Source organism: Colletotrichum lupini, chromosome 10 (genome assembly GCF_023278565.1).
Source record: "Colletotrichum lupini chromosome 10, complete sequence".
NCBI classification, from domain to species: Eukaryota; Fungi; Ascomycota; class Sordariomycetes; order Glomerellales; family Glomerellaceae; genus Colletotrichum; species Colletotrichum lupini.
The window spans coordinates 1,640,649-1,655,543 of record NC_064673.1 but is presented as its reverse complement, the minus strand read 5'-3'; the positions used below and the strand labels follow the sequence as shown (position 1 = coordinate 1,655,543).

General features: G+C 27.4%; 2 protein-coding genes across 2 annotated transcripts; both read left to right on the top strand.

The window, feature by feature from the left end:
• Nucleotides 1-11,122: 11,122 nt before the first annotated feature.
• Nucleotides 11,123-14,276, top strand: CLUP02_17672 (major facilitator superfamily transporter; the record flags this gene model as incomplete). Its single annotated transcript, XM_049296580.1, has 7 exons — nucleotides 11,123-12,043; nucleotides 12,158-12,272; nucleotides 12,315-12,361; nucleotides 12,395-12,434; nucleotides 12,488-13,059; nucleotides 13,832-13,901; nucleotides 14,017-14,276. 7 exons carry the CDS (start codon nucleotides 11,123-11,125, stop codon nucleotides 14,274-14,276), a joined length of 2,025 nt encoding a protein of 674 aa, XP_049137804.1.
• Nucleotides 14,277-14,478: 202 nt separating this feature from the next.
• CLUP02_17671 (uncharacterized protein) lies at nucleotides 14,479-14,610 on the top strand (the record flags this gene model as incomplete). Its single annotated transcript, XM_049296579.1, has 1 exon — nucleotides 14,479-14,610. The coding sequence occupies one exon, from the start codon at nucleotides 14,479-14,481 to the stop codon at nucleotides 14,608-14,610; it is 132 nt and encodes a 43-aa protein (XP_049137803.1).
• Nucleotides 14,611-14,895: the final 285 nt, after the last annotated feature.

Here is a 14,895-nt window from a genome sequence, read left to right as displayed (position 1 = left end):
CTATATAATATAATTTATTATAAGTATTATATCTTATTATATATAGCTTATAATAAAAGTATTTTAAAAATATTTTAAAAAAGGAAAACGTTTCTAAAATATTTCTAAAATATTTCTCGTTAATACCTTACTTAATTAATAATAACTTATTACTTTATAAAAAGCTTTCCGTAGTATACTAATTAGGTAAAGTATAAACGAGAACTATATATTATAACTAAGTTCTATAATAAAATAACTAAGGTTTCTTTAGAAAACTAGCTTTTAATACTTAATAATATAAATATGGTCGAGATCTTTTACTTAGTTTTATATATTTAAACTAGCCGGTATCTCCCTTTACTTATTATAATTAATAAGTACGTATTAATAATTAGTTATTATAAGTATTAACTAACTTTAATAGTACTCGTAACTAAGATTAGAATTTAATATCGTAGGATTTCGTAACGTATTATAAATATATTATAACTTTATATTAAAATATTAGTATTATAAGCCGTTTTTAGTATTTAATATAACGTTAGAGTATATCTAAAATACGCTTTAATAAATACTTATTAATTATTAAATTAAAAAAAAAGGTAAGGGATCGGGCTAAGAGTTTATAAACTAATATTAAAGAACTATCTCGTACTTAATAAAGAACTTATAAGGATTTAGTTACTAATTAATAAAGTAGTTCTTAAGGTAAGAACTTTAATAGCTTTAGTTTTAATAATTATAATAATCTTAGTAATACCTTGTCTTAACGCGGAGTAAGTATTTTATTTTCTAAAGTACCTTTTTTATTAAATAAAAGTTAAAACCCCCCGAGTTCTTTAATATTTTATAATAATTTACAAAAATAAGCTGTTTAATTATAAACGTAAATAAATATAAATTATCTTATATTTAAAAAATAATAAATAAGGGTTAATAAGATCTAAGAAGATAAAGAACGAAAAGAACAGGAGTTTAAGTTTAAATAAAAACGTAAAAAGTATAAGTTTTTAATAAACTAGGCCCGTAAAGAGCGTAAGTTTATTATAAAATAAAATTACTTAAATGAAATAATAGAAATAGAAATAGCGCTTAATTAACGAAAATAAGAGTAGGAAATAAGCTAATAAAATAAAAGCTCTTAAAATATTTTTAAATTTTTTCTTTTTTAACTTTATTTTTATTTAAGTAATTTGAAATATTTCTTTTATAATATTAATATAAAGTATAAATTAATATTTATAATATTTTATTAAATTCTAAATAAGAATATTTTATAGGTTTTTTTAAGTATTAATAATAAGAGAAATTATTTTCTTAATAAAGTAATTTACTAGGGCCGTACTATATATTACGTATTTAAAAAAAACTAAATATATTACGCTCTATGCTTAATTACTAATTAAAATTAACTAATTTAACCGTTATTTTCTTTTTATTAATAACTTTTAACCTTTTTTTATTTATTTAAAAAGCGAGCTATACTTATTTAAATATATATAAAACCTCTTAGTATCAGCTTATATAAATAATTAAATCCTATATTATATATTCCTTTTTATTAAGGGTTAAGGGGCCCTTTATATATTCCCTTATATTTATAATATAGCTTATATTAAAGGAATTTTTAGCTTTATAAAGTATAATTTTTAAGTTAATATTAATATATTAAATCTTAATATCCGCATTAACCTAGCTATTTATAGTATTTATATTATTACCTAGCTAAATTTTATATTATTAAAAAGTACTTTATTAATTCTTAAATATATTTATATTAATTATAATAGTTATAGTATTAAGCTAACTAAGGGTACCTAGCTTAAGAAAAGTAGACTTATTAATAAGTATTTTTAACTTACTAATTACTAACTATATACTAAGAAATTCTCATTAAAATAATACTTTAACTAGCTAACTTCTTAATTAGTTATCTAACTAGCTATTTAAATAATAATTTATATATTAATAAGTTTATTTAATAAAGTTATTTAGTAAATCTATTTAGTTTAAATAAAGAGTAGCTTTAGGTAATATTAAAAGTAATAAGAATAAAAGAAATCTTTATAAACTTTAAAAAATAATAAATATTAGCCTATTTAGCCCTTTTTTTAAAAACCTCTACATTATTATTAAAGTTTAGAACCTTTATAATTAAAAAAGGCTGCTTCTAACTATTATAGCTAATTATTATAACTAATTATCATAGCTAACCTCTACTATTAACCTTTTTAGCCAGCGCCGCTACGTAAGTATATCGATATATTACTTAGCTTATTATTCATAAGTAGTTAAAAAGGGTACCTTACTTATCCTAAATTATATAGTAGTTTTCGTATTAAAATTATTATATTACGTTAAGCGCGTACTTAGGGTATATTACGTATATTATGTAGTTAAAAAATATACCGTATTATATAATTTTTTTTAAAGCGTAATCCCGTTAAAATTAATCTTTTATACTTATAAAGTTAGAAAAAAACTACTATATAAGAGTTAATAAATTTAATATTATAAAATAGAATAAATATAAAGCTTAAGGCTAAATTATTTAATATACTTTTTAATATAATTAGTTTAATAAGCCTAGGCCTATATAAAGCACTAGTATTTAATAATATAAGTTTCGTAAATACGGTTATAAATAATAAATTATTACTAAGGCTTAAGAAAAGAAAAAGTAGTTATTATATTATTATTTAAACCCTTAGTATAACTAATATAATTATAGCCCTAGTTTTAAAGCCTCTATATACCCTTTATATTATAAATTTACTAAAGTAATTAAAAATATTATTAAAACTATAAGCTAACGAGTTAGGATTTAGGCTCGTAATATACGTATTATTATTTAAAAATAGTTCTTAAAGTCCTTATTTACCTAGCGAAATATTTATAATACTAGGGCTCGTATAAACTAAAGAAAACTAGCTAAATACTTACTAATTATAATATTAATTAAACTATTTAATAAGCGAGATATTTTATATATAGTAAAATAGGTAAACGACGAGCTAAACCGCCTTATTAACCTTATTTAAACCTTTTTTTACTATTTCTAAATATAAAAACGATTCCCTAAAATAATTAGCTTTAATAATATTTATAATACTAATCGTTTTAAGCTCCCTTTTTTCTAAGTTACTAAGTAGACTTATTTTAAATCTATTTATAACGCTACGTTTAGCTTTATTAATAATAAAAAGCTAAAGGGTTTCCGGTTTTTTTTAGTAAATATCTGCTAATTTATAAACTAATACTTAGTCCGTTACCTTATTACTATTATTATAAACTATAATAAATAAATAAAAGCTATACTAAATAAGTAGTTTCTAAACGTTTAATAATAACTTTATATTTATTATATTAACTTTAATATTATACTTAGGGCTAAATAGAAGTGGGTTAAGGACCGTAGTTATAGTAATAATAGTAATAAGTTTAATAATAAAAAATATTAGTTATTAATATAAATAATAGTTATACTAAGTAATAAGGATAAGGCTTATATTAATATAGTTATTAATAAGGCCCCCCTTTATGTATATTATAAAGTTTTTATAATATAAAAGCTTATTATTTTTATTAAAACTAAGTATATTTTTAAAAAAGCCTAGACTAAGTTTTATAAAAAGTTTAATAATTAACGCTTAATCCTCTAGTACTTTTACGTAATATACTCATTTTTAAGAATATAATAGGCCTATTATTTTATTTAAAAATACTAAAACTTTAATACTTATATTATTTCTAATACTAAGTTAAGTAATAATAATATTAAAAGTTATTTTTTAAATAGTTTTAGTTACTTATATTAGCTTATTAATATTATATAAAATATAATTAGTAATTAAGAGCTACGCTTTTACTTAGCTTATATAAAGGACGAGGTATTTATAAACTAGGAGTATATAAGTACTCGTTTTAAGTACTTAAATAAACTTTAAATAATATTTTCTTTTAAATATTTTATTTTAATTAGGACATAAAGCCGGCTTATAAAAAAAAAAATTTATTTAATAAGAGGCTATTTGTAAAGCCCCTCGGATTTTATAATTGAAATTATATTATTATAATTACGCTAAGTATTTTATATTATTATAAGATCTATTTTAAAATATTAAATTTAGCTATTTTTAATAAATAAAAAGTATACTTTTAATAACGTTTTTAAAAAACATCTTTTTTAAATCTATATTATTAAATCCTTAACTTTAGAATTATTATATCCTTTTATAATAAGCTAAAGAATATAATATAGCTTATTTTATTATAACTAGTTTTATTTAAAAAAAGCCGGTTAGTTAATTAAACCTATATTATTTATAATAACTAAGGTATTAATAATAAAAAGCGAGGCCGTTTATTTAAAAATAAAAATAAGTTAATACTAACTAAGCTTATAAAAAAAGTAAGTTAGCTAAATCAAAACTAAATATTAAGCTTATTTTAATAATAAATAAAGAGCTAATTTAGCGTTTTTAATAAAAAGAGGATAATAAAGAATTATATAAATAAATAACTAATATAGCCTAGTATTTAAAAAAATAGAACTAATGAAAAATAGTTTATAATAATAATAAATTATTATAATTACGTTAAAAGAGGTAGTTAAATAAACGTTATTATAATTTACTTTTTATATATTTTAAATATATAATAAAAAGAAGCCTTATTTATTTAAGATTTATAAAAGCTTAGATTATTAACTTATTTAAAATTTATAAATCTTAAATAAGTAATATAATAGTTCTAAATAAGTACGTAAGTTATAATAGTATTCTTATTTTTAAAAATTCTAAACTAGAGCTTAGGTTGAAGAGAATAATAAAAATAGTTATATTAATATAATTATTTTTACTACTTTTATAAGGAAGTACTATTTTTTTAAACTAATTAAAAAGTAAAATAATAACGCTTATATAAGAGCGACGTCCGTATATTAATTTATAATACCTATATATTAATTCTTATTATATAAATAGGATTATTTATAATTCTTTTTATATTAAATCCTTTTTTTTTAAACTTAAAAAGCTATTCCTTTATATTAACTAAGAGTTTTTACTTAATACGTCTTTTAAAAAAGTTAAGTATATTTTTTATAATAGGGTCCGTTTTACCCTTTTGTATTATATTTTTAGAAATTTAAGAAAATATAGTAAACTATTTAATATTATTCTCTTTAAAAATATAAAGTTAATAAGTAAGTATTTCCTTTTTTCTTTTTTTTTATTAGGGTTTTAATAAGAAATAAAGTAATATTATACTTAGATCGCTTACTACTTTTAAGTTATTTTAAGTACTATCTTATTTATTCTTTATTATTTTAATAAATAAAATAGTTATTATTATAATAAACTATTTATAAAGGTTATTTATAAGGGACTTTTTTATTTATAATATTAGCTCGTTCTTTTAAAATAAGTTAGTATTAAATACGTTTAGGGTATTAATAATTTCTAATCATATACCTTATTTTATTATAATTATAATATTTAAAGTCTTTTTTTAACGAGGTTTTTTATATTTAGTAATATTAAAGTCTATAGGTCCTCTATATTATTTATAGGACGTATTTTATTATTATTAATTTCTTAGGTTATTTTAATAATTACTTAGTAATTCACTATAGCTTTAGTATTTTTTATTAAAATTAATTTAAAAGCGCCGTATTTCTCCCTTTTCTTACGTCGTTTATATAATTGAGTATTAATTTTAATAATAAGCTTAATATAATATAAAAAATCTATTAATATTTTTACTTTCCTAAGTTCGTCCTTAACTTTATTTTTTAATCCTTAATAAAACGAGAAAATATAGGCTTTTTTAATAAAATCGAATTATATTATAAGTTTTTTAAACTTAGTAATATAATATAAAATAAACTTAGTTTATTAAAAATTAACTAGGTCTCTTTTAATTTATCGTTTTTTATTAAGGTTTTAAAATAAAGATTTAAAAGTATTTTAAAATCTTATTATATTAATAAAAATATTTACGGTTGTTTTTTTATAATATAGTAAATAACCGTCATTATTAAGGAATTTTCTTTAAAAAAGTTCGAACTACTCTAGGGCTTATTTTTAAAAAAAAGTTATTACGTAAATAATTCGTTTAATTTTATTATAAAAATTAGTAATATAAAATGTTTAATAAGTTTTAATCTAAATTAAAAATCCTTTAAGATATTTAGTAGTTCTATTAAAAATAATAAGTATATTAAACTTAAGTTTTCTTATTTATTTATAAGAGTTTTAATAATATTAATAATAGCTTAGAGAGTTCTAATTTTTTATTTTAAACCGTTTATTTCTCTTTTTTTAATTCTTAAGTTAATTATAGCTTCGTTAACTATATTTTAAAAAGTAATAATATATTTATTATTTTTAATTAAAATTATAACTATCTAAGTAGAGTTATTATTAAAAAGCTTTGCGAGTCTTTTATTTTACTTATTATTTTATTTAATAATACGTCGTATTTCTTTATAATTTACCTTTTTGAACACTATATTATTATTAGAGTTATAAATAACGTTAAGTATTTTATTATCCTCGGCCTTAGCTAGTTTATTAATTAAGTTAATAAGTTTTTTAGAGTTAAATAAAAAAGTACTTAAGGTTTTAAAAAATATCGTCGTTTTTTTTTTTTTTTAGTAAGTTTTGTAAAGTTAACTTATTAAATAAGAGTAATTAAAATATTATAACTAGCTAATTATAATAAGTATATTAATAAAAACTAAGGCTACGAGTACTAAGTAAATAGTATTATAATTATAAATAGCTTCTCTCAAATTATATTTATAAATTATAAAATAAATAAAGCTTTAGTAATTAATTATAACCTTATTAAAAGGGGTTTTTAATAAGAATAATTAAGAATAATTATAAGATTTAATACTAAGTTAATTATTAAAAAAGCTATAAAAAGTCTATTCTTAAGCCTAGCTTAAGTTTATATTATATATAAGTCCGCTTATAAATATATTTTTTATTAATAATTACTTTTGTTTATTAAGTAATTACTTAATAAATACTAATAAGCGATTACTTAAAGTAATTATAATAATTACTTTATTACGTAATTACTACTTTTTATTTATATATAACTTATTTATAATTCTTTTATTTAAAAGACTTACTTTATATTCTTATATTTTTATATATATAATATACTATAGCTATTATAAGTTTATAGGGCGGGTCTTAGTTTTAGTTATATATATTAAGTTATAATAATTATTATTAAAATTTAAAAAGAGCATAAGTAGCTATTACATTATTATTTAAATTTTAAGTATAATTAATATAATTATAGCCCTAGTTTTAAAGCTTTTATATACTTTTTATTTATTTTTATATTCTGTTTTTATTAACTACTTAGGCAGTTCTTAATATTAACTATATAATATTAATATATAATATTAATAAATATTTATACTATCTTAGTAAACTTTATATACTTTTTATATTATAAACTTATTAAAGTAGTTAAGGATATTATTAAAATTATAAGTTAATAAGTTAGGATTTAAGCTCGTAATATACGTATTATTATTTAAAAATAGTTTTAAAATCTTTATTTACTTAGTAAAATATTTATAACGCTAAGGTTTATATAAATTAAGAGAAACTAGCTAAATAATTATTAATTATAATATTAATTAATTATTAATAATAATAATATAATAAGACTATATATATATTGCTTTTTTTATTTTTGCTTTTACTAGCTACTCGGGCGATTCTTGATATTAATTATACGGTAGTAATATATAGTATTAATAAATACTCTTACTATTTTAATAGACTATTTCTTTTTAGATTTTTTACTTTTTTAACTTTCCTTCTTATAAAGCTTATAACTACGGATTATTAATAGCGATATTAGGCGCCCGACGTTATTACCTTATAAGCCCGCGCACCTAGCTAAGTTAGCTACCTTTTTAAGTAATAGTAACTTATAATAGTAGTATTAGAGATGCCCTCGTTACTATCGTTAAATAATATCGACCTTACGATATCTGCCCTAGTATTTTTAATTTTACTTATATATATATATATTCGTTACTTTATTTTTTTTATTAAAGTTAAAGACGCTTCCTTTGCTATCTATTACTATTACGCTATTATTATTACTATCTAACCGTTTATTTTAAGTATACTTTATTAAAATGCTAAGACGTTATTAATAACTCGTCGACCCTTAGGGCTTCCTCGATAGCTAGAAGTTATTCGATCTTATAAGTATTATACTAAACGACCCCGGGCTATAGAGAGATTGCTTTAATAAATATTATATTAGTAATATCGACTTATAGAAAATAAATAGATATATTATAATAGGCGTCGCCCTTATTAATACCTTTCTAATATAATAAAGTAGTATAGATAAGCTTAGACTTAATAATATAATTAGGAGCTTAAAAAGAGTATAGGTAAGCGTATTAAATAGGAATATTAAGGAGAGGTTATTTTTAGATAAGATAAAAGGAGAAAGTAAGGAGTAGTATTTGGCTATTTAAAAAGCGATTAATATGTTACGGCGGGATTATTAGTATTCGGTAACGGCTGCGGCCGGCTGTAGTTAGTTATAAAGTCTTGTTAAAGTATATAATAGAAACTCAATATTAACCCTGATAGACTAGCTTACCCGTAAAGGCGAAGATGGCCCCTAATGAGGCGGACCGGACCCCAAAGGGGACTATATATATATATTATTTATTATAATAATAAATATATATATTATTATATAATATTAATATTTTAATTATAAATAACTAGTAAACTATATTAAATATATAATTATATGATAAGCTTATAATTTATTAAAATAAGTTAATAATTTATTATTTTATTATTTATTAATTAATTTATATTGATAAATATTATAGAAATTAAAAAAATAGAAATATTTAAAAAGTATTTAAGATATATTAAGGAAATATTTAAAACATATTAAGGAAATATTTAGGAAATTCTTTAGAAACTTTTTAGAAATATTTAAGAAGTTTTTAAGAAACTTTTAGGAAAACTTTAGGAAATTTTTAGGAAATTCTTAGGAAATATTTATAAGTAATATATTATTTACTTAATATTTATAGCCTTAACTTCTATTTATATATTTATTACGAATATTTATTTATAATACTACGGTATTCTTAATTTATATAGTACTATTTTAAAAGGAATAAGTTAAATACTTCTATTTTAATAAACTCTTTATTTATAAACTTCTCTAGACTAATTATTCTTTATTATCTTTCAACCCTTAATTATACTTTTTATTTATTTATATCCTTAATAAAGATCTAAGTAAAAATAGCGGGGTTTATTCAAGAATCCGTTTTATTATTATTAAAATTATTAATAGGGGTAGGCTAGACTAGCTTATTCTTAACTATTTTACTATTCTAGCTTATTTATTTAGAAATTTTAAAACTTTTTAAGAATTATTAATATTAAGTATAACGATATATAAGTATTAATAAAGTAACGTACTAGAGATATTTTTATTTAGTACGAGTTTAGGGTAATAATATTTATAAAATACTAAGTAAGTTAGCTCGTATATATCGGGGGGAGAGTAAGTTATAAAATCCGGTTAAAAAGAGTTTTAATTAAGGAATAAGTTATACTTATTCTAACTAATAATATTTTATAATTTATAAACTTTATAACTCTCTTCGGGTCCGAGCTTAACGTTTATTTTTATTTAAGTAACGTCTTATTAAAAATAGTTAGTTTTATAAACTAAAACTATTTTAAAAATATTTTTTTTTATAATACCGTTCTTTTTAAAAAGAATAGTAAATAACGCTTTATTATTTATAATAGCCTTAGGCTTTTAGGGGGTATTTAGGGATATATCTTAGCCCTTTATAAATAATATTATTTTAGTATAGTACTTTATAAAAAACTATTAATAAAGTTAAAAATATTAATATAAAATAAAAAGTAATTTATAGGTAACCTCGAGGTTAATAGTAATAAAAAGGGATCTTTTTTAAAAAATCGCGGAGTTAATATAATAACCTTTTTCGAAATACTTTTTAAATATATTAAAAGACGATTAATAATAGCTATTAAAATAAAAGCGATTAGCTTTTAAATAACGGTAATAAAGTTCTCTTAGTAATAGGATTACTTAATTTTATTATTATAAAAATAAGTAAATAAATTACGTATTTAATTATAATAATAAGTATAAAACTTATATTATTAGTTTTAAATATAGGGAGATTCTTAAGCTAGCCCTTTTTATTATTAATATAGAACTTAAAGCTATTATTATTATAATAGTAAGAAAGTATTATAAAATTAATTCGGAAATATTTTTAATTAATTATTAATAAATTTCGAGTGCGATAGTAAGTTTTATAATAAATTCTTTTAATAAAAATCGTAATAAAGGGTTGAAGTTTAAAAAAAGGATATAAAAATTTAAAAAAAAGGATACGACTTAGTTAAAATAAAAAAAAGGTATAAATTAGAATTATTTTTTATAAAGCGGACCTTAGTTAAGTAATAGTATCCTAATTAGCTATAATTTATTTTTAAAATATTTTTAACCTAAGTACCTTAAAAAAAAAAACCGAAGTCCGATTAGTTAAATTTAGCCGGGATTTATTAATATTTAAGTACTTACTATTATGCACGGGACTCTTACCTTAACTAGGGGGGGTTATTATTAGTTTATATATAGACTCTACTTAGACCCGGCTCTAAGAGTTTACCTAACAGCGCTTACTTAATAAACATTAGGAATGGTTCCGTGACAAGGAACACTTATAGTGTCCGGCATAAGATTGGCGCGCAAACAAGCCTATAGAAACCTATAGAACATCGCGACATAAGAATCGCCTAAGGTCTAGGAGATAAACATAACAAAAGTCTACCATGTAGCAAACTCTGCAGCCACTGCCCAACCGATAAGGGTTTATTAGGTTAATATCACTACAACCCTTCTCATAGAGCGAGTCCATCACGAACACTACACTATCCACCGCGATTTCATATATTTCAAGATCGTCAGGCGCTAATGAATTTCGAAATCGTTTCCTGTGGTTGACATCCTTCCACATAATATCCTTTCCCCTTATAATTTTCACTCTTTCTTACAACAGAGACAGCGAAACATGCTCCACGACAAGCACTCTCTTAACCACCGGGTCTCGGCGGACGGTAACGGCGAGCCACTCGGCCGCCGCACCTCGGCGCTTAAAGAAGCCCCGACTTTCGTTCCACCAGCTAGTTACCCAAGCATGCCCGTCACTCGCCGCCGAAGCACAGTCTCTCAAACCTCGCGCGTAACATTGGAGCACGACCAGTCAGAGGACCTCGATGAGCTTGTACGAAGCGCATCGGCCATCAGCCGGCACAGGTCAAGGGATAGGCGCGAGTCCAAAGACAGCGTCTTTGAGTTGCCCGCTTTCCCCAAAGCCGCGAAGCCCGGCCCCGTGAGCACTATTCGCGAAGTACCTTCCCAGTTCACTACCCCTCAATCAACACGGCCGCCGTCCCCGGTCTCCGGCGTGAGCTCGGGCCCGCCCTCACCCGGAGGTAGGTCCGGCACCCAGACGCCCGCTAAGTACGAGATCGGCGCGGGCCAAGCCTACCCGGACGTGGGCACCGTCGCATCGTTCCGAGGAGCCATCGTGCTGCTCTGCACCTATGGCGCTCAGCTCATGGACAACATCTTCATAACGGCCGTAAATATTGCCCTCCCTGCCATCCAGAAGGACTTCAAGGTCAAGAATGCAGAGCTGCAGTGGCTAATCTCGGCATACACCTTAACCTTTAGTAGCTTTCTTCTTCTCGCCGGCGTCTTTGCGGACCGCTTTGGTCGCAAGATGATCTTCTGCGCTAGCATAGCGACGCTGAGTGTATGGACGATCGCCAATAGTTTCGCGACCTCGTTCATTCAGCTAGCTATCTTCCGAGCTTTGCAAGGCATCGGCGCTGCTATGACTATGCCTTCGGCCGTCGGCATCATCAGCAACTACTTCATCGCCAAAGACCGCACGCTTGCACTAACAATCTTTAGTGCTACGGGTGCCGTTGGGTTCTGCCTAGGTCTTATCTTTAGAGGCTTCTTAACTTCGTCGCTTGGCTGGCGGTACATCTTCTACATCCCCACTGCCGTCACCAGTATTCTTAGCATTATCGGCTAGGGTCTTCTCCCCAAGGACAGACTTGAGGGCACCGCGAAGCCCAAACTCGATTTTGTTAGCGCTAGCCTGTCGACTGCTAGCCTCATCCTGCTCAGCTTCGTGCTTTCGAGTGGCGGTAAGTACGGATAGGGCAAGGCCTTCATCATCGCGCTGCTAGTCGTCAGTATCGCCATAATTGTTACCTTCACCTACGTTAAGAAGAAGGTTGCCAACCCCATCATACCGCTGTCGCTATAGAAGCTCGAGAACTTTGCTGCTCTTTGGATCGGTGGCTTCGGTAAGTCATACACCTTTCTTCAATACCAAGACCATGTGCTTACCCTTGAACAGTTTCATATGGAGGATATCAGACCACGATCTACTACACCACTCTCATCGCCCAAGAGGTCAACCAACTCAGCGCAGGTCAGACCGCCCTCCGGTTCCTCCCCATGGGCGCAACCGGCTTCATCTTCAGCCTCTCCATGTCCCGCATGCTCGAGATCTTCAACACTAAGCTCCTCCTTGTAATCGGCATGGCCATCTGCGCTATCGCGCCTATCCCTTCCGCGCTCATGCGACAAGACGACCTTAACTTTTGGAAGCACGTCTTTCCGACCACCGTCATGGGTGTGGCGGGCGTAACTATCGTCTACTACACTATCACCGTCGTGCTGCTAGCTTCGGTGCCGGTCAACGTCAAGAGCCTTTGCGGCGGCATAATCAACACGGCTTTCCAGATTAGCGGCGGCGTCAGTCTCGCTTTAGCAGGTGCTGTTGTCCAGGCTGTTGACACTGGCAAGGGACATAGTGACCTGCGGCAGTACAACACTGGTTTACTATGCTGCTATAGTCTCGCTAGCATCGGCATGATTGCTAGCGCGTTTGGAGTAAAGAACATTAGCAAGGCGGTAGGCGGGCCTGTGATGGCACATTAACGACTTAATAACGAACTCAAAGACAATAGAGGCATAGAAACAGCGGCCATAACGGAACATCTGAATGAATGCAGATAGACTGCTACTTGTTTAGATACATAATTTCGTATAGACTTAGACTTAGTTCAGTTAGCGATTATAATATAAGGAAAGAGCGAATCCTTTTGCGATAATTAACTCTTAATCGTTGAAATCTGAAGTAAAAGATCTTGATGGCTATGCGGAGTTATTACAATGTGTTTTTCTCTCGTAGAAATATACCTTTTGGGGCGCGAGGAGGATTACTTTAATTCTGAGGCGATTTCAAATAACTTAACTTACACAGGCAATTGGGCCATCTATAAATTAGGCACATTAGAACTGTTTCGCGTACCATCGATGTCGTACTCAGATCGTGCCTATATGCCTACACTAGAAAATTTCATAATACCTCAGAGACCGTTCGAAGATATAACGGAAAGAGTTAGATCGATTCGCCGTTACTTACGTCACCACGAAAGATCCGAATCCTTTCGGGTCCATCCCACTCGGCTCAAAGAGTCGTCAGCAACAGTGAAATAGTAAGCAACACAACCAGCACAATCCGAGTCTTCCATCGATCGTTAGAGCAGAGAAAAGGATGCGAAAAACCCTATAAAACCATTACATATTCTATAAACAAGCTATCATTCTCACAATAAGATCAACTTAGTATTAGCTTAGATCGTCCGGGCCGCCGTAAAGTTGCCGGTTTAGGCCTACCCTTGCACTCAATCAGGCCCCACTCGGCATCCGTTTTCTTTCCGAAAGTGCTCGGAGCTTACGGATATGGCAGAACACCGCATCCCGTGTGCTTATTTCAGCGGCATCAATAGTTACTATATAATCTAATATTTGCATATAGACTAACGCCCATCAATTAATCGAGTCAATTTCGTACTAACTCTCTCAGTACCACAATAGCGTTCGGAATTCCTTCAATCATAACAACCCTTACTCCCTACCATATCATCTCTTACGGGACACTACTCGGCACGTCACTGTTTCAGACGTTTATCAACACCAAAATCTGCTATCTCGAACTTCCCAAGTCCGCATTCACTACATTACAGAAGCGCCTGTTTCCAATATACTTCCGATACCAGGCACTTCTCCTTGTCTTAACGGTCCTCACGTTCTCCCCTCATAGCCCAACATCCTTGTTCAAGGTAAAGAGCAACTAGATCCCGCTCATGGTTGCGGGGGCAACATCCTTAGCGAACCTGCTCGTCTACGGGCCGAGGTCTAGACAGGCGATAATTAATCGCACGCATCAAGGTAAGCCCGGCCAACATGTTCCTACTACCATTCCTCTCTTCTATCTAACACCGAAAAGAAACACGCGATGCGAGACGTCCTGGGGATGTCGATAAACTGAGTCCAGACATGCTTGCTATAAGAAGACGGTTTTCAAGAAACTATGCAATGAGCATTTACCTTAACCTCGTCGCGGTCATTACGATGTTATGGTACGGTTTCAGCCTAGCATCTCGCATCCACATTAAAGTAGATTCATAAATGCGGCTTTATAGGTACTACTACTAGATTCAAGATTAATCTCCTTCTCTATACCTCGCCATCTCGTCATATACACATGCGCCTTACGTAAACTTAACGCGTAGCCACGAATTAACGGTCTCTCAACTCCTTTAAAATGTTCCTAATAGCTAGATAATTTAATCGTTAGCTGCGCAGACCTAGGGTAAACTGGGTATTACTAATGCCCTAGAAAAAAGCGCTATAGCGCATGAGTAATACTAGCCACAGCCGAGAGCCCGCGGCGTTTTGTAACTTACTTCTCCA